The sequence below is a fragment of the Cebus imitator genome, unplaced genomic scaffold, assembly GCF_001604975.1.
Source record: "Cebus imitator isolate Cc_AM_T3 unplaced genomic scaffold, Cebus_imitator-1.0 Scaffold55, whole genome shotgun sequence".
NCBI classification, from domain to species: Eukaryota; Metazoa; Chordata; class Mammalia; order Primates; family Cebidae; genus Cebus; species Cebus imitator.
Window position 1 is genome coordinate 6,686,098 of NW_016107370.1, and position 19,349 is coordinate 6,705,446.

The 19,349-nt window shown below is 38.7% G+C and overlaps 1 protein-coding gene across 1 annotated transcript; it reads left to right on the forward strand.

Moving 5' to 3' along the window:
- Positions 1-251: 251 nt before the first annotated feature.
- SERPINB11 (serpin family B member 11) lies at positions 252-18,807 on the forward strand. The gene is made up of 8 exons (XM_037738641.1): positions 252-323; positions 7,401-7,586; positions 8,562-8,621; positions 9,789-9,917; positions 12,185-12,302; positions 14,943-15,085; positions 15,764-15,919; positions 17,902-18,807. Exons 1-8 carry the CDS (start codon positions 267-269, stop codon positions 18,304-18,306), a joined length of 1,254 nt encoding a protein of 417 aa, XP_037594569.1. The 5' UTR covers positions 252-266; the 3' UTR covers positions 18,307-18,807.
- The last annotated feature ends 542 nt before the right edge of the window (positions 18,808-19,349 follow it).

Below are 19,349 nucleotides of genomic sequence, written 5' to 3' on the forward strand. Positions count from 1 at the left end.
TAAAATAGAGAACAGGGTTTCACTATGTTGCCCAGGCTGGTCCCAAACTCCTAGCTCGCCTCAAGCAATCGTCCCACCTTCTCCTTCTGAAGTGCTGGTATTGCCGCAGTGAGCCACCATACTGGGCTCTGGAGATTTAAAGAAGCTCTTGATGACCTTCTTTTTCAGGGCTGCACTTTTCAACCAGCAGGCGAAGAGCTGAATCACTAAGGACACAAATGAAAAGGGAGGGGCAAAATATGAAGGTTTTATATTTCCTTCTGAGCATGCAGCTCCAGTCTAACTTGCCACACTGTGAACTTCACCACTGGAAAGCAACAAAGGTAAGATAAATGTTTCTTTACTTTGTTGTCTCATCTGTGCTTGTTGTCGAAGAGAACAACAAATAAGAGTAAACCATGGCATTTGGACAGGTTGTGTAATGAACCAAATGAAGGGGCAGCTTATTATTTGAGTGTGACATTTGCTGAACCCTTGATAAGTGCATTAGCATGTTTGGGTATCTCGTTGATAGTGTGCATTTAAAAATCTTTGAGGCAGGCTGACTTGATTTCGGATCTTTGAAATGTTTAGTAAAATGGAACTCTGTTGATATTTTCTACTTACTAATCTTTATTCAAAACACAAGCTAGCCATGCATGTTGTGGCCTCTATGTATTGAAACACTTCTTAGCTCCTTAGAAGATCTCAACTTCACTGTGCTAGCCTTAATAATCACTATGTGTTGGAGACAATTTCTTTCTTTTCCTGCATTTCAGTTTCCTCTTACAGCTTTAAAATTAGTCTCCTAAGTAATATGTGTATTCTGTACATGCAGGTAAAATGACATGGTTTATATTTATGTGAACATTCTGAAATTCCTACTACTTCTAGGAATGAGCAGATGTGAAATTCACTAAGTTGTAGGGCAGAGTGAGAGTAAAAGAATAGCTCTGATTTAGGGAAGCAGAGGCAGGTGCTAGATAAGTGGTCACAATAGAAGGGTCTCGTGAAAGGGGAAGAACCTACATATGGTGTGGTATAGATTGTAAGATGCTGGTGTCTTAGCCACCCTTGGAGATGTATTTCCTCCAAAAGGACAGGCTCAGGTCTTCTATCCATTGCAGTCCTTTAGTGTCAGTATCCCATTCTAAGATGTGTTCCCTTCCACACATATCCCAAATATAGTCGTCTCTTCCGGAAATCCCTCTTCTCAACCTGGAAGGGCTGCAGCGTAGAATCCTTCTTTTCTGTCATAACAACTTCCAGATGACACACCTCATTTCCTTGAAGAAGATTTATTTCCAAGACACAGTCAACTTCCTCACCACTTGTGTGGGGGCTGTTTTGGGGGGTCCATACATCTTTGATAAAATTCTGTGTGACTTGGGACTTCTGCCTTCCATGAGTTCTGCTTCCATGAAATGGACTAGGCAACATTAACTAGACTTGAAGTTGTAAAACATCCAGAATATTGATTTCTCTAATAAGTATTGATTCCTGGGTGAATGTGGAAGACACTGACAATTTTACAGATGACTTTTCTCTTCCCTTAAAGAATGTTCAATTTAGTGAGGAAGACCAGTATATTCAATGAACCAAAATCTGTAAATCCATCCATACACACCTGTGCACATGCAAAGGCAATCACCAAGATACAGAGGGAATTGTTAATAAAAACAGTTAAATATAAGAATCACATAGAAACTCCATTGTGAAAGATCTCTGCAAATGGCTAGAAAGGTGGAATTTTGGAAAATGAATGAGGAAATCTCATTCACTTTGATGCTACATTCATAATATAATTAAAATTCTGTCTTGCCAATAAGCAAAGTTCATTTGATATTTAGCATGTCTTTTGCAAGACAGAATTTTAACTATGTTACTAATTAAAATTTGAATTATTCTAATTCAAACTATAATTAATTCAAAATCCATTTGAATTAATTATTATTATATATTGCCAATGATTTTTGAGAAAAACCTGAACCGGAAGCTAAAGTATTCTTTCTTGGTACTATAAGCTCACTGCTTGAAGAGCCGTAATATCTAACTGTGAAGTGAGGCAAACATCATCACTCATCCTGCAAGACTCAAGATTCTAAATAATACACATGTACTCCCTGGCATATACATGAACTCTGTAATTTAGCCATTTCCTTTACAAAGAAATTCTCATGCAGCTGTGTAAGGGAGTAGGTGTGCTGACGTTCATCATGGCACTGTTTGTGGTGGTATGAAGGAAGCCATTTGGGTATCTGCCATTGGCGAATGAATGGGCAAATTAATGTGGTGCAAGCAGAAGAATGCAGCAGTTAGAAGGTATGGACTGTATTCCCAGAATAACAGGGATGAATCTTAAAAATCTAGTACTAAGTGAAAAGTATGTTGAAACTTATGTTTATGTTTTTTTTTGAGACAGGATCTCACTCTGTTGCCAAGGCTGGAGTGCAGTGTTGCAATCACTGCTCACAGCAGCCTTGACCTCCTGGGCTCAAGCAGTCCTCCCACCTACGCCTCCTGAGTAGCTGGGACTACAGGCATGTGCCACCGTGACTGGACATTTTAAAAAATATTTTGGAGAGATGGGGTTTTCGCCATGATGCCCAGGCTGGCTTCAAACTCCTGGGCTCAAGGGATCTACCTGCCTCGGCCTCCCAAAGCGTATGTTAAGTATTATTTAACATAACTTCATTTATGCAAATTTAAAAATGCATAAGATAAAGAAATTAATAGTTTACAGGAGACCAAAGAAATAAAAGAATATTCTTTAAACAAATTATAAGCGGTGTCTATGGTGATGGAGAAGAAAGGAAATGAACTGGGTCAAAGGCCATAAGCAAAGAAGAGAATGGCCTTGTAATTCAGTGATGGCTTATGCTAAGAACCGAAGCATGCAATGACCTCAACCTTGTATGCTTGTGGCTGTAAAAGAAGAAACAAACAGATAAACAGACTAATAAAAGTGCCTGGCACACAATAAGTGGCCTGTCAGTGTATTCCAAACTCTTTTCTTAGGTGCTCTAGTAACTGCAGGGCTACAATGGTATGCGAACAGGCTATTTGATAACTACAACATGACGTAAGATAAATAAATTTACATTACATTCCAGAATACAACTCCACTAGCTTACTTCATTCACTAACATGCAGACTGCAGTATGAAGAGCGGCTGACTTGGATGTACTTTACTACTGGAAGTGCTTTCATTATTAAAGTAACTAAACAAAGAGCTTTCACAGACACGGGTATTACTACATGTGTTACAGAGAGCTGTATTAAAATCACCTTGAAGGACAACATCCTGTTAAAGGTACACAATTGTATTTTAGCAAAATAAGATTAGTAAAAACCTCCTGTTATATTGTTTTTAAAACTGTCAAGAACAAAGAAAAGTGTGGTCCAGGCCTGGTATGGTATAACTGCTGGGCCCTATTAGACTGTGCTGGGCTGCCTGAGAACCGGAACACACAGCATCTCCCACTTAATGATTATTTTAGGGCAACTGGTTTTGATTATAGGATTTGTGAATTTTCCTATATAAATGTCATGGGCCATTATTTTGTAAGTCCACAAGTCACATATATTCCCTTCTGGTCTCTCTCTGCCTGATAAAGGATGAAAAGCATGACATGAATGACTAAATTGATGACAAACAAGGACATACCCCAGAGAACACATCTCCAGAAAGCTCAGATCAGATACGTACTAACTAGAAATAAGACACATTAGTAACTAGGATAAATACATATTGGCGGGGATATGTATTGGCCTTTGTCATAGTGTCATAGAGCATATAGGCTTAGACTCGGATTCTAAAAGAGGGCAAGGCTGTAATCTAGAAGATGGGAGGTAAAATAACAAAATATTTCTGTATATCCGGTGGACTAAACCAGGGTATAGTGTGGCTATGCTACAGAAAGGGGAACGTGGAGTAAGTGAGCTAATTGGCCCTAGTGAACAAGGGTGAATAGAAAAACCCTTGAAATGAGTTAGAATGCTTTTAGCTGCAAGTAACAGAAGACTCAACTACAATGGCTTAAACAGTAAGAAAAAATTATTATTTCACATGAAAAGAAATCTCATGCTACGGCAGACCCAGGATTAGGTAATCCATTCACTCAATGGTGTGTCATTAAGGATCCAAGTTCCGTCCGTCCTTCCTCTCTGAAATCCTGGGTTATCCTCTTAGACTGGCTACCTCATGGTCACAAAATAGCTGCTTCAGTAGTAGTCACATGCAGATAACCCAACTGTGAGAGGAAGAAGAGGCTCGTTTCCTTTTGCGGATCTCTTCATATCAGAAGCCCTTTCCAAAAGCCCTCCAGCAACGTCTTCTGTCTTTCCAGCAAGACATATGGTACCTTCTGACTCCTACACTAGAAACTTGGGACATAGAATTCCCTCAACTGGCTTAGACTAATCCAGGCTTGTTCTTGGGGTGGGGGAAGGGTGAAGCCTCCTCTGAGGCCCATGGCTGCATGAAATCTGCATTAAAACAGGCTCTTTCAGCACAAAACAACCGAGTGAAAGGGAAGGGCTGAAGGGTGGGGAAGCAACTTTTTTTTCTTTAATATGTTGTCTGGGGAGAAAGAAGAAGAGAAGGAGAGAGATTTAGAAGTTGATTATCAGAAAGATGATATGACTTCTGACTAGGTGGCATGAAGACCCAATTCTATCATGAGCTATCTGGGGTGTGATCTCTGATTTCTCCTCAAAGGGCATGCAAAGCTTCTAAGATCATAGTCCTGACTATTTTCAGCTCTTCTGCCCACCACTTTTTAACTCTTATTTCATGCATTTGTAATAAAAAATTAATCTTTCGGGTGTTTGAGGTTCTGCTCATGCTATTCCTTCTGACAGGAGTGCTCTCCCTATATGTATATACTTGGATGATGCTTATTTCATTCTTCTAGAAGCAGCAGGGATATTTTCAGTAGGGCTAACTGTAACTCTTACCCTGGTTCTGTGTCTCTCCTCTCTCCTTTAACAGTATTCTGTGCACACCAGCATATCATAGTACTTACTGGATTGAAATTCCCTTCTTCATGTCTTCCTTCTGTAAACATGTATAGAGTGGCTATTCTATGGATAGGGCTTGTCTAGATGCTGGAATAAAACATAAAAACAAAACAAAGTCCTTGCTCTAATGTACTATAGAGAGGAGGGAATCAGATAATCAATACATGTGTAGTAAGCCCGGTGGTGGTATGTGCTACAGTAATGGAATGGAGGGATGTAGGCTGAGCCTTAGTACTGAGATGCTATCTGAACAGAGATGATGAAGCTGCTGGAATGAGCCATTTAAATATCGTCAGGAAGAACATCATGGAAGAGGAATAGAAAGTGCAAATGCCCTGAGGTTGAATGTACTTGTTATGTTGAAAGGATGCAAGGGGGTGACATGGCTAAAGTGGAGTGAGCTGGTGGGAGATTGGTAGATGAAGCTTGACAGGTGGCCAGGGCCAGATCACAGAGGGCCTTGTTGGTCACAGTAAGGACTTTGGCTTCTTCTCTGAAAAAAAGGGAAGCCAGTGGAGTTTTTGAGCAGAGGAGTACATAACTAACAGATATTTTAAAAACACTAGTTGGGCCAGGTGCGGTGGCTCGAGCCTGTAATCCCAGAACTTTGGGAGGCCGAGGTGGGCTGATCATGAGGTCAAGAGATTGAGACCATCCTGGCAAACATGGTGAAACCCCGTCTCTACTAAAAATACAAAAATTAGCTGGGTGTGGTGACACATGCTTGCAGTCCCAGCTACTTGAGAGGCTGAGGTAGGAGAATCGCTTGAACCCTGGAGGCAGAGATTGCAGTCAGCCAAGATTTGCACCATTGCACTCCAGCCTGGCGACAGAGCAAGACTCTATCTCAAAAAAATACACCAAACAAGCAAGCAAGCAAACAAACAAACAAAAAACAACACTAGTCTATCAAAAATATCATGGAGGAGGGTAAAGACTGGAGTAGAAAACAGTTAGGAGATTATTTCAGTAATTTAGGAGCACCTCTCATGCTATTAAAACTGAGGAGCATGAGAAATGTGCAGATGGGGAATATTTCCAAAGATGGGGAAAACAGACTTTTTTTCATTGGTTGAATAAGAATGAGAAAGTACTTGCAGATGATCCCAAGGTTTTGAGCTTGAGAAAGTGGAAGAATGGAATTGCTATTTACAGAGGTAAAGAAGGCTGTGAGGGACAAAGGCTGGAGAGAGGAGTTAGTAAGCCAAGCGTTTGCTTTTGGACACGTCAAGTTTGAGATATATATTAGACATCCAAGTGGATATTGAATAGGTAGTTGGATATATGGGTTTGGAATTCAAGGGCAGCAGAAATGCAGGAGCTAACAGCATATTAGGGACATTGGAGGCATGAAGTTGAATGAGATCACCTGGGGTATGAGTGTTCATAGAGAAGAGGCTCAAGATGAGCATTCTGTTGTATTGTGATGTCTAGAGGTTGAAAATTGGGAGAGATTCTGTGAAAGAGAGGGAGAAGGAGCACTCAAGGAGCCAGGCTGTGAACCAAGAGAGCATGATGATCCAGAAGTTAAAAGAAGAAAGTGTTTGATGGCAATGAGGCTCCTGAAGAATGAAGCATCCCTGAGAGCAGAAACTATTCTTGTTCATTTTTATATCCATAACCCTCTACAGTTAGTGCTGCTCAATCAATGTTTGTGGAACTGAATAGAATGAATTCTTCTTTCCGGACATATTCTTGTCATAAGATAATACCTACTCAGTGCCTTTTTTTTTCCTCTTGGATTTCCCTTTTCCATTTCTACTTTCATAAACATGATGGCTGTGGTCTCAGGGCTGAGGGCTCTGACCGCTTTCTTGTGGCAGAACCTACTTGTTAGTATTGTCTTGCTTTCATGAAGGGTACAGGGAATGAGGTCCCACTGAGGAGATAAAAATGTGCAGGGAATTTTGCAAGGGCTGTCAACTTGTTTGTACAAAAATGATGGAGATGTTCTCCTCCTGTGACACTGCAGAAGTGGGCAGTCTAGTGGGAAAGTATCTTGATTGGCTGATCTTGTGCAGTTCAAGAATTTTTCTGCACAAACTCCAGGAACAGGGATGTCTTAAAGCATGGAAATTCAGAACACAAAGATCCAATTCCTTTTGATCTTTTGCTCCAGAACAATCATAGACCATTTGAAAATATACACCAATGATAGTAAAACAGATTTTAGCTGTTTGCTGAAGGAATAGTAAGTCTTCTATTCATTAGAACCTAAAACTACTGTGAATTTCCCTCTCTTGCATTTACTAATTAATCAGAAATTGTGATAAGGGTGTGTAATTTTTCATAAAGTGGTGTGTCCTGATACTTAAACTCATGAAATTTAATAACTGAACTCCAGATCCTAGCTGTAATTTTAAGTGATGTTCTGATAATTTTTTCCCTTCTGTTCTCAGGCAGTGGTTGGCATAAAAATGGGTTCTCTCAGCACAGCTAATGTTGAATTTTGCCTTGATGTGTTCAAAGAGCTCAACAGTAACAACGTAGGAGATAACATCTTCTTTTCCCCGCTGAGTCTACTTTATGCTCTAAGCATGGTCCTCCTTGGTGCCAGGGGAGAGAGTGCAGAGCAATTGGAGAAGGTATGGAATTCCATAGAGATTTGCCGAGGGCCCAGAAATTTCTATACCTCCTCTGGGTCAGCCAAATAAATTCTATATTTATATCAATAAAACTGCCACCTTGGGAGAGAAAAAAAACACATTGAGTAGAGCATATTTCTTAAAAATTGATAATGGTTTGATTAATTTAGTATGCTTTAGTGCAAATAATGTAATGTGTGATCTCTTCCTTACCATCAATGGTATCACAAATAAATCTCTGCAGTTTACTTTTAGAGTCCCTTCTTTCAGTGATTTAAATGTGACAGAGGTACTATTATTGTTCTCTAGAAGGTTAAATTTATAATAAACGTAATGCCATTTTAGGCATTACCAAGTTTAAAAAATTTTTCATGATTACATTTGAACTTCATAACAGTTAGGGATTGTTATCCACACTTTACAGATTGAAAAACTGAGACTCAGAAAGGAAAGGTGACTTTTCAGGTTATATAGGCTAACATTAGAGATTTTTCCATTAGATATATTTTTATTGCAATGGAATAGAGGAGAATATCACTTAACAACTCTTAGGATACTTGCAAATCTTATTATTGTTTGTGCTGGGAAACCATGTAAGGTCTTACGTAGCCCCAGATGGGTACTGTCCTAGTTAACAGACCAAGAACAGGGACAGAAGGGTCTAGTGGATAAGAGATTAGTCCCTGGAGCTTGACAATGGTCTGAGGCGAGCTGATTGATCTCTCTTGGACTTACTAATAGCTTCCCTAACATAAAATGAGGGTAATAGTATCTACTCATAAAGTTGTTGGGAAGGTTAAATAAGATATGCAAAGACTTGGTTTAGGAGCTGAGTTTGGAACATAACATTATTAAATGTTACCTATCACTATTGGTCTTGATCTAAAATAGAAAAATAGATACTTATAGCTGCAACCTTTGCAGACCGTACATTTCTTCTGATGCCAACAGATCTTTTTTTTTTTTCTTTCCTAGGTGCTTCATTTTAATCATACTGTAGGCTCATTAAAACAAGAGTTCAGGGACTCACCTAAGGTATGATAATATTATTGCTGAGTTGTCAAATGCTCTTTAACCTAAGAGAAGGATGAAATAATAGTCTGGGTGTTGAGCAGAAGAGCTCCTTCTTCCGCCCATGAGGGAACTGGCTTTGTGTCCCTCTTTAACGCTCCTGATGAAAACTAGAGCCTGTAGAGTTTAATGTAATGATGATAACGATAACAATAACAATAATAAACTTTCTTAGATTTTATTACCTGATGTATTGCCACCCTTACCAAACATTTTTGTTCCTATATGGATGGTGTCTCATGTTGAGTCTGCCAGTCTTGTCTATGCGGTGTTAGACTTTTCTGTCTAGAGTGGGGACTGATAGAGGATCATGCTGCTTGACCTTATAATTATATGCTGGGAAAACATGGCTTGATGCTGTCTAACCCACATGCTCTGAGACTATGGTCTCCAGTTTTTTCCAGTAGGAGGATTCGTTTTGACATCAAAATTATATAGAACTCCTATATGAAAATACTTCTGTTTGATTGTGATTGGTTGAGAAAATACATAAATGCATATAGACTCATAGAACACCAGCTTCGCTGAACCCAACTTACTATTAAAAGTTCAAAGTCCATGGTTTAGGAACCATTTGCTTTAGGGAATATAGGCATATTCCCTATAATGTCCGTAAATTCTTAGCCATCTTTCAAATGCATCAAAGCTGCAGCTTAGCAGAATTGCTACCACTGAGGAGCAAGTTAGTGTGTAAAGTCAGTTCAGTGAAGGGCTGAGCTATTTGATTAAATGACCACATGAAAAATGGAGAAGTAGAAAAAAGTGTGAGAGAAGAGAAATGATTCTGTTACTACAAAAGCAGCAATTACACTGGAATTATTGCCCTAAACACCCCACTGGGATCTCTTTATTTATGAAAACTGCCTTTGAATTAAATCATTATGACCAACAAGTACACATGTATTATGCAGTAACTTATAATTCTGCACACAGACTGCAACCAAACTTACAGAGTGGTGAAATTAATGTGCTAGTCAAAAATCTAAGGAAGAAAAATGCTTGAAACTCATTTCCTTATATTCACAGCCCGTTTATTCAGAGGCAAACATCTTGGTCTCTAGATAGTTATCACTCTCCAATGGCAAAAATCAAGCAATTTAATACACCATTCTTTGTTTACTAATGCTTCAGTGCTCTCAAGCTGGAAGAATTCATTCTGAGTTTGATGTTCTATTCTCTCAAATCAACCAGCCAGACTCTAACTATGCCCTCAGCATTGCCAACAGACTTTACGGGACAAAGATGATGGCATTCCATCAGGTAAGTCCACTTGGAAGAGTGGTCAACAACTTTCTTGGCATCCTCTAAATTTCATACCACAACACTGATGAAGAGTGAGAAGAGTCACATGACATTTATCATTAAGAGACTGACTTTGAGCTGACTTACAGTTTTAGTGAAATGGTTTTACTGAAACTCTCATGTAAAGTTCTAAACATCACATAAAAATGACTTCTGCAAGATCCCTAAGTCTGTCCAAGAACCAAGGTCAGGGATGAAGCACAAAACAAAGTAGGTAAGAACCATCCCTGTGGACCAGAAGAAAAACAAAATCAATTCTTTGTAGCTTTTTCAAAGGTTCTTAATAGCAGAATATCAAGAAGTCGTTGAAAGTCCATTGGATTGTGAGCCAAGAGAAAGGAGTTCTGTTTCCATCTAGAATATATAACTTTGGGCAAGTCGCTTCTATCTTTAAAATGAGAGAATTAGGCTTAGTTATGTCTAGCTCCAATATTCTAACACCATTTATGCCCTTCACCAACAGCATGGTCCTATGTAGCTTTATTGAGTGTTTACTCTGTGCCAGTCATTCTGCTTAACACATTACAGGCTTTATCTCCTATAATCCTCACATTGTGCTAAGATATGGGTATAAAATTTCCATTAATTCTATATACACACTGTGAAGCAGATTCTGAAAAGTCAGGTTGACAAAGGTCACAGAGATACTTAAATGGCAAAGCCTGGATTTGACCCCTATCCAAAGCAATCCTCCTGTTTTTAATTGCCGCATCATCCTGCTGTGACTGAGGTGAAATACAAGCTTTTGTTTGACCAGGGTTATTTAAATGCCAGCTGGGTGAAGCTGTATGAAACCATGAATTTCTAATGTTCTTCCCTGGCTTGGCTGATCAGGTTATGTCTTGGATGTGATAAGTTTCTGACAGTCAGAATATTTACAACTTGGGGTAGGTATTATAGATGTTTAGAATGTATTTTCTTTTACTGCTCTGTAAACATACAGGGAATGATTTGTGGAGAGTGTCTAGAGTGGTGGGGATTAACAATCATGGTCTTTCGAGTTGGGGTGCCTTCTCTCATGACTTTGCCTTCTCAAAACAGTGACCCAGACATAACAGTAGATAAATGTGGATTTAGGATGATCATGATGGCATCTGTTCCTGAAGTCAGAAGGTTCTCATTCACATCATGAAGATTGTCTTGAACTATGTCACGAGAGAGACCTTGTTATTTCAGGATTCTGGCTGGACAAACGTTCACCTCCTGGGCTGTGGAGAGTTACTTAAGGTTGTTTCGATCACAACTGGATCCAGCCCAGGACAAGATTCATGCTGAGGCCCAGACTTTGCTCTTAGTTAAGCTTTGTTTTTCTTCTGTGCTACACATCTTCCATATTTCAAAGTCTTGTATCATCTTATTAAGTTCACGATGGTCACTGGGTCCCACTGGGCATTGGAGGTATGCTCCTAAGGTCTCAGGAATTGAATCATGGCAACCTCATTTGGGTCCATGTAGATTTCACTGTTGTCTTGACAGAAAGGCAATGGAAAATCTCCTGTTCTATAAAAATCTAGGGCCATGGGTGGTCATCAATGGTGGCTCCAGAATGCTACACAGGAGGGGCTTGGGAGTAAGAATTTTTGGTTAAAAGAAAAGGTGATTTCTTTGTACTGAGTTTACACACCACTTTCACTTGGATAATATGTTATAGGTGAACAAAATAATACATTCTTTAAGATACTTTTGTTCACACTTTACATAAATTTGACAGAAATGCCAAGTATCTACATCAGATCATGTTTTTATTATTAATTCTATTTATGGTAGCTTGTGAGGAGATTGATATATATCATGGGAGAAACCTTCTGTTAGACCTCAGAAAAGCAAGTCACTGAACCACTCTACTTCTCAGTTTTCCTGTCTATAACCTGAGAGCAGTAACTCCATGTCTGCTTTGAAGAGGAAAGAGTAGGAATAGAGTCAGAAGGTGCTCCTTGTATTGCAGTTTGTCATTTTGCTTTGAACACTTTAAAACTAAGAAAGTCGATCATCTGACAGAAGTAACAACAAAAGGCTTCTGAACATTCCTTTTAGAAGAGTTTTGGATTTTGTTAAATTTATTTGTTTTATTAAAAATAAGTACATGTGGATTCTGCTTCCTCTCAGACTTGTTTATAGGAACTGTTTTTGTCTCTGCATTAGAATTTTAGAACACATCAAGATGTAGATTTTTGTTTTCCTTACACTGTTTTTGAATTGCTGTTCAATTATCATTTCTTTTACAGCAATATTTAAGCTGTTCTGAGAAATGGTATCAAGCCAGGTTGCAAACTGTGGATTTTGAACAGTCTACAGAAGAAACGAGGAAAACAATAAATGCTTGGGTTGAAAATAAAACTAATGGTAAGCATAAGTCAATATGTGTCTACAATCTCTGTCTGTGTTGTGTTGATAAGCTAACTGAGTTGGTTTGCTAACGAGGAAGCTGGCTGAAGTCTCGTACCTGACGTAGGCAGATCATCAAGAAAGGAATGGGCCATATTTTAAAATACCCCTTACAATCAGCTGTTCTATAATCTATACAAAGTGACTTTCAGAGTGAACACCATTTCTGTTTCATTCCATTCTGCAACTAAAATTAATTAAATTTAAATTTACTTTTCACAATTAAAACACCCATATATATTGATAAATATTTCTTAAATGGCACGTTAAATATTTGTTACCAAGGATATATTCATTTTTTAAAATTTAGAAACATTTGGTTAAGGAAAAATTTTAGGGATATACAAAGGTAGAGAGAATATGTAATGAACCCTATTTACCCATCACTCAACTGTAACAGTTCTCACTAAGGGCTGGCCTCATTCATGTAATCTCTCACCCTTTCTCCAACACCTCTTTAAGATTATATTGCAGTAAATTATAGACATTATATCATTTTCCTACACATATTTCACTTTGTTTTTCTCAAAATCCACATGATTATCTCAACAGATGTAGAGAAGGCCTTCGACAAAATTCAACAGCCTTTAAGCTAAAATCTCTCAATAAAGTAGGTATCGATGGAATGTATCTCAAAATAATAAGAGCTGTTTATGACAAACTCACAGCCAATATCATACTGAATGGGCAAAAAGTGGAAGCATTCCCTTTGAAAACTGGTACAAGACAAGGATGCCCTCTCCACCACTCCTATTCAACGTGGTATTGGAGGTTCTGGCCAGGGCAATCAGGCAAGAAAAAGAAGTAAAGGGTATTCAATTAGGAAAAGAGAAAGTCAAATTGTTTCTGTTTGCAGATGACATGATTGTACATTTAGAAGACCCCATCGTCTCAGCCCAAAATCTCTATAAGCTAATATGCAACTTCGGCAAAGTCTCAGGATACAAAATCAATGTGCAAAAATCACAAGCATTTCTATACACCAATAATAGACATACAAAGAGCCAAATCATGAGCTAACTCCCTTTCGTAATTGCTACAAAGAGAATAAAATACCTAGGAATATATATATTTTCATATCTGTTAATTTACTTAGCACAGTGGTGTTAAAAATGCCTCATCTCTTGTGCTAACTCTAATCTGCTGGTGGTAGCTGCTTGGGAAGTCTGTATTGAGATTCTGAGGCTTAAACTTAGGTTACCTGAAAAAGCCCACAATTAAGCCAGTAGACACCAACTCTGTGACAGTAGAGATTTTTGTCTGTTTAGTTTTGTGTTATAGTCTGGGTTTAGTGCTACAGTGTGTGGAGTGGTGCCCAGCATTTAGAAAATGCTTAATTTTTTTTTTGGCATGAATGAAAAGATGATTAGTGTTATCTGTCATGGGTGTGCATTAGGGATTCACATGTTATATATTTATGTAGAATATTACTGTTATTTCATTTGTTTATATTTTTATTTACCATTTCATTCAAAAATACACATTGTACACTTAAAGTCAGATATTGCCATCACATCCTAGGATTGTGTTAGGCCTAGAAGTTCAATGAAAATTAAAACCTTCATGAAGCTTAAAGTTGTCTTTCAGATATTCCTATGTTTCAAATTGTAAAAGAGATTACATTCCAAAAAGGTGTTATAAATTGTAAGGTACCAAAATGCACCAACAGGGCTAGATGTTTAATTTTGATCAGTTTATTTACAAAGCAATTCCTGGCATAATTTTATGAATCTTGATATTCAGATATGTGTTTACTTTAAGTGCTATTGTATATTTGTGCATTGAAAGAATAAGTATTTTAAATACTTAACACTAGGAGCCCAAATAGCATTATAACTTCATTACTGTAGAAAGATGTCCCCCAACTATCAAACAAACAGTACTTGTGTGTGTTTGTACAAAATATCACTTCTGCCTCCATGTGTCTTTTTCATGTAAGAATAGCTTGTTCTCCCTCCTGAAGGGCAGGGGCCATGCGTCTCCCCACTACTTTCACAGCCCCTGGGGTATAAAATAATAAGTATTTAAAAATACTTAATATATTTGCACTTACTGAAGTGCTGGTAACTATAAAGTCTAGTAAATATTAAATGTAAGCCACAAGAAATTATTAAGTAATATTTAAATACACAGTAATGTACAAGAAAGCACTGGATATAATTAGGCATAAGACAAATTGACTTATCACTAATATAGTAGTTACTCCCTGGATGCCATCTTCTGATTAAATAAATCTTTAGAAAGATCTAGTGATTTAGTGAAAATATTGGTCTGGGTTTCTATTGGTTCTTTTTATTGTATTTTCTGCAAATTTTCATTTTTCCTTTATTAAGTAACAATAACTTTTATCACAAAGCACCCACCTGGAGACTTGGGATACTAAGATTCTGATTAAATAACAAAGCATTCAATATTCTTTGAAATAAACTCCATTTGACAAAGAAGGCTCCATGGCCAAGAGATGAAAGGAGTTCTTCTGGTATCTCAAATTTATGATTAGTCTTAAAAAAGAAATGGCTCTAAATTTCTTAGGACTCTTCAACTCTCTACTACCAATAAGTTCAAATCCAAATGCAATTATCTTATATTTTATACAAGGAAAAGTCACAAACCTCTTTGGAAAGGACACAATTGACCCTTCATCTGTACTGGTCTTGGTTAATGCCATCTATTTCAAAGGACAATGGCAAAATAAATTTCAAGAAAGAGAGACAATTAAAACCCCTTTTCAGCTAAGTGAGGTAAGTATTTTATTTTTGGACTGATGACAAATGTTGGAAAATACAATAATCATTTAAGGACAATTTAGAAAGATCTAGTGATTTAGTGAAAATATTGGTCTGGGTTTCTATTGGTTCTTTTTATTGTATTTTCTGCAAATTTTCATTTTTCCTTTATTAAGTAACAATAACTTTTATCACAAAGCACCCACCTGGAGACTTGGGATACTAAGATTCTCTGGCAGAGAAGAAACCCATTCTTTCCTTAATGTTCTATGGGTGCATTATTTCTATATATACAATGGTTATTTTCTCCAGCAGCACACTAAAGCTATCTGTGTTATTTTTTTTCTAGAGAGTTTCTTGAGGAAAGATTAAAAGAAATGATTTAATATTATATCATTTTTTTTCCACAAAAACCATGTTAGCTAGAAACCCTGACTTTGTTTTTGGTAGACCAAGTTCCCTATACATATTGTTAGAACAATTCAGTCTCTAACCATGACTTATTTTAGATTTAGAAAATGGATAACCTTTGCAAGGGGAAATAATAAGGCATCTACTTTGTAGTTTCTATTTTACCCATGCCTTTAGAGTGTGTATGCAGATATTCACGTTATGCAAGGCAATCAGTTTTCACCCATGTGCACTCACATACATAACTATACTACCTAATTATAATTTTTTTCTTCTTAACAGGGTAAAAATGTAACTGTGGAGATGATGTATCAGGTTGGAACATTTAATCTGGCTTTCGTAAAGGAGCCGCAGATGCAGGTTCTTGAGTTGCCGTATGTGAACAACAAACTAAGCATGATTATTCTGCTTCCAGTAGGCACAGATAATCTAAAACAGGTAATGCAGTTAAAGCATGTGTGCATGTTAATGCACAGACACACACACACACACACACACACACACAGTGTAACTCATGACATCAGTGTAGTCATTGATTCACAATCTAGGCCTTAGTAGAATTGCCCCAGGGGCTGTGAAAGTAGTGAGGAGACACATGGTCCCTGCCCTTCAGGACAATGTGTTTATAGAGAACAAGCTATTCTTACATGAAAAAGCCACATGAATGCAGAAGTGATATTTTGTACAAATATACACAAATACTGGTTGTTTGATAGTTGGGGGACATCTTTCTACAGTAATGAAGTTATAATGCTATTTGGGCTCCTAGTGTGCAGAAATCTGATTAAGCCATCTTGCTCTCAGGGGCAGTATTTCTGAGCCATTTGTAACGTACGTTCATGGGCTAACCATTTTTGACATCTCCATTTTGTGGAGAAATGGGCACCACACCCATTAAGAAGTGGTCATGGTAGTGAAAGGAGTTTAGGTCCATCCCCATTTCCCCAGCTGCAGCCAAAGCTGCCCAGCACAGAACAGGCTGTCCTTCTAAGAGCTGAACTTCTGGGAGCCTGCAGAAGCTGTTACACATGGATAGGATGGCCACACAATTAGGAACCTCTAAGCCAGGGAGTGCTGGCTTAAGGCAAAAACACTGTTGCATAGGTGAGCAGGGTGTGTGTGTCAGGTGGTAGGGAAGGCTGCTTGAAAGAGCAGGGTCAGGACATAATCTGGATTAAGAAGTGAGATGGGTACCAATTGAGAGGGAGCTGTAGTAACAGCAGTGCAGCTATGGCCATGAGAACAGGTATGCTTGTGGTTGTGGTCAAGTCAGAGGGAACCAGGTCCTGAGGGCCTGTGGTTGCCTGGAGTGAAAGATATTTGAAGACATAAAGCAGTTTGGGAGGAGTTTAGGCTCTGCAAGAAGTTTTCTAGAAGCAGACTATGGGATTAGAATGAAGGGGTCAGAAAGGGTTTCCTAGTAGAGCAATTTCAGTGCGAGCCTTGCTGGATGAATAGAAGGTGAATAGAATTCTATAGATTAGAATAGAATAGAATCTCAGGGGCCCTGCTACACCAAGCAGAGCAAACAACAGTGCAAATGCCTTAAAGCAAGGCAGCATGAGCTGTGGCACAAAGTCATGGTCTCTTGGATGTGGGCAGAAAAAGACAAAAGGAAAAGACACTTTGGAAGAAAAACCGCCTTTACTTCATGGTGAATTTTCTATTGTCATGGTAGGGAGTAGTTGCCAAAATCATTTTAAACTCTCCGAGTAGAAAGATGGGATGTGACACAGCATGGTGGTTTGGAGCTGTGGACGGGGCTGGCTGGAGAGTTCAGTGCTCGAGGGGGCATTTGAAAGATTTACAAACAAATGATGAAACTGGATGGAGAATGAGAAATTAGCTTGCTGAGGCTGCTTTGGGAAACCTGAGCATTGACATGGGAGCTGACATGCTGGGCAGAGGCGCAGGTGGCCCAGAGTTCAGCTTCAGGAGCAGCTGCCAGAGACAGCAACAGAGAAGGGCACAAGAGGATGAAAGCTATCAGAGTGCATGGGGATCCTGGCATCAGGGATGCCAAATGAGAATCAAGTTCATACATGAGGGTGTCGTGAAATGTTTCAGATATGAGAACCAAGAAGAAATAGTTGAGTCCATCCGGGAAACAGGACCATGATGACTTCACAGATGATAGAGGGAGAAGTGCGTTGAAGCATGCATGCTGAGGAAATCGAGGGAGAAGACTGTAGGATACATACTTCAGAAGACTAATTATCAAATTTGGATGAGAAACAGACAACAGAAAAGGGAAAATGTGGCTAATGGTATGATTTTGTTCCCAGATAAGTAGATTATATTAAAGGTAGAAAAAGTGATAAAATTAAACCACTCACACTGAGAATTAAAAAATCCAATGACATGTAACGCAGAGGTCATGTGTTTGGCTCATGTGGGCGCATCTGTATTTTGTCTCTTAGATAGAAAAGCAGCTGAATTCGAAGATGTTTCACGAGTGGACCAGCTCTTCTAACATGATGGAAAGAGAAGTTGAAGTACATCTCCCCCGGTTTAAACTTGAAATGAAGTATGAGCTAAATTCCCTGTTAAAATCTCTAGGGGTAACAGATATCTTCAACCAGGTCAAAGCCGATCTTTCTGGAATGTCACGAGCCAAGGGCCTATATTTATCAAAAGCCATCCACAAGTCATACCTGGATGTCAGTGAAGAGGGCACGGAGGCAGCAGCAGCCACTGGGGACAGCATCGCTGTAAAAAGTCTACCCATGCGAGCTCAGTTCATGGCGAACCACCCCTTCCTGTTCTTTATAAGACACACTGATACCAACATCATCCTATTCTGTGGCAAGCTTGCCTCTCCCTAATCAGATGGGATTGAGCAAGGCTCAGAGTTGCAGAGGAGGTGCAGAGACAATCCTGTGACTATTCCATGACCAAAAAGCTTGTTCACACCTCACACACCTCTGTGCCTCAGTTTGCTCATCTGCAAAATAGGTCTAAGATCTCTTCCAACAATGTCATGAGTTGTGAACCTGAGGCTTTGTTAATCATAGAAGAAGGTGAGAAAACCTTTCTGGCTTTCTTATCTGTGGTGTCTCAATTGAGTGCTGTAACATGATCAAGAACACAATCAGTGGCATGAGCAAGCCAGTGAGTAAAATTTTAAGGGATTAGATTTTCTTGACTTGTATATATCAGTGAGATCTTGAATAAGCGACCTGACATCTCTACTTAAAGAAAACCAGCTGAAGGGCTTCAACTTTGCTTGGATTTTTAAATGTTTTACTTGCATATGTAAATAGAACATGGTGAGTTTTAGTTCAAAATTCTGTGTTGAAAAATAATAAACCTATGTAATACCTTAAGCTCTGTGAAGACTTGTAATATATGGCAGCAATCAAATGGCTTATCAAAGGATACTTTGAATGTGAAGAAGTAGAATTTAGTCAATATTTTAGTGGAATTTTTGGCCAATTCCTTGACTTGAATTGAATTACACTACTGAATTGAATAATAGATTTTCTCCTCCTCCTTCTCCTGCCCTTCTTCCTTTCTTCTCCTCCCCTTTCTCTCCCTCCCTCCCTCCTCCTCTTCTTCTTTCTTCCTTTCTTCTTTCTTCTCCTTCTCTTTCTCCTTCTTCTTCTTCTTTCTCCTCTTCCTCCTCCTCTTCCTCCTTCTCCTCCTCCCCCTTCCTCTCTTTCTTCTACTCCCCCTTCTCTCCCACCTTCTCCTACCCACCCTCTTCACCAGCAAGTAAAGGTTTAAAGCAGCAAAAGACGTAAGCCAATCAGAAGATTTTTGTTTTAAAGAAAACTCCTTTTTATACTCAGGATAACACGAAGCAGTCATCAGAAAAGAGTGGCTGTAAAGCATGTGCTGCCTTCTCAGTGCCTTCTTGGTGAATATT

Bases quoted from the DNA above. Each gene is read 5' to 3' on its own strand.
- SERPINB11 (XM_037738641.1), top strand. From the start codon at position 267: ATGCAGCTCCAGTCTAACTTGCCACACTGTGAACTTCACCACTGGAAA. The intron at 7,587-8,561 runs GTATGGAATTCC...TTTCTTTCCTAG, and splicing joins GTGCAGAGCAATTGGAGAAG to GTGCTTCATTTTAATCATAC. The intron at 15,086-15,763 runs GTAAGTATTTTA...TCTTCTTAACAG, and splicing joins CCCCTTTTCAGCTAAGTGAG to GGTAAAAATGTAACTGTGGA.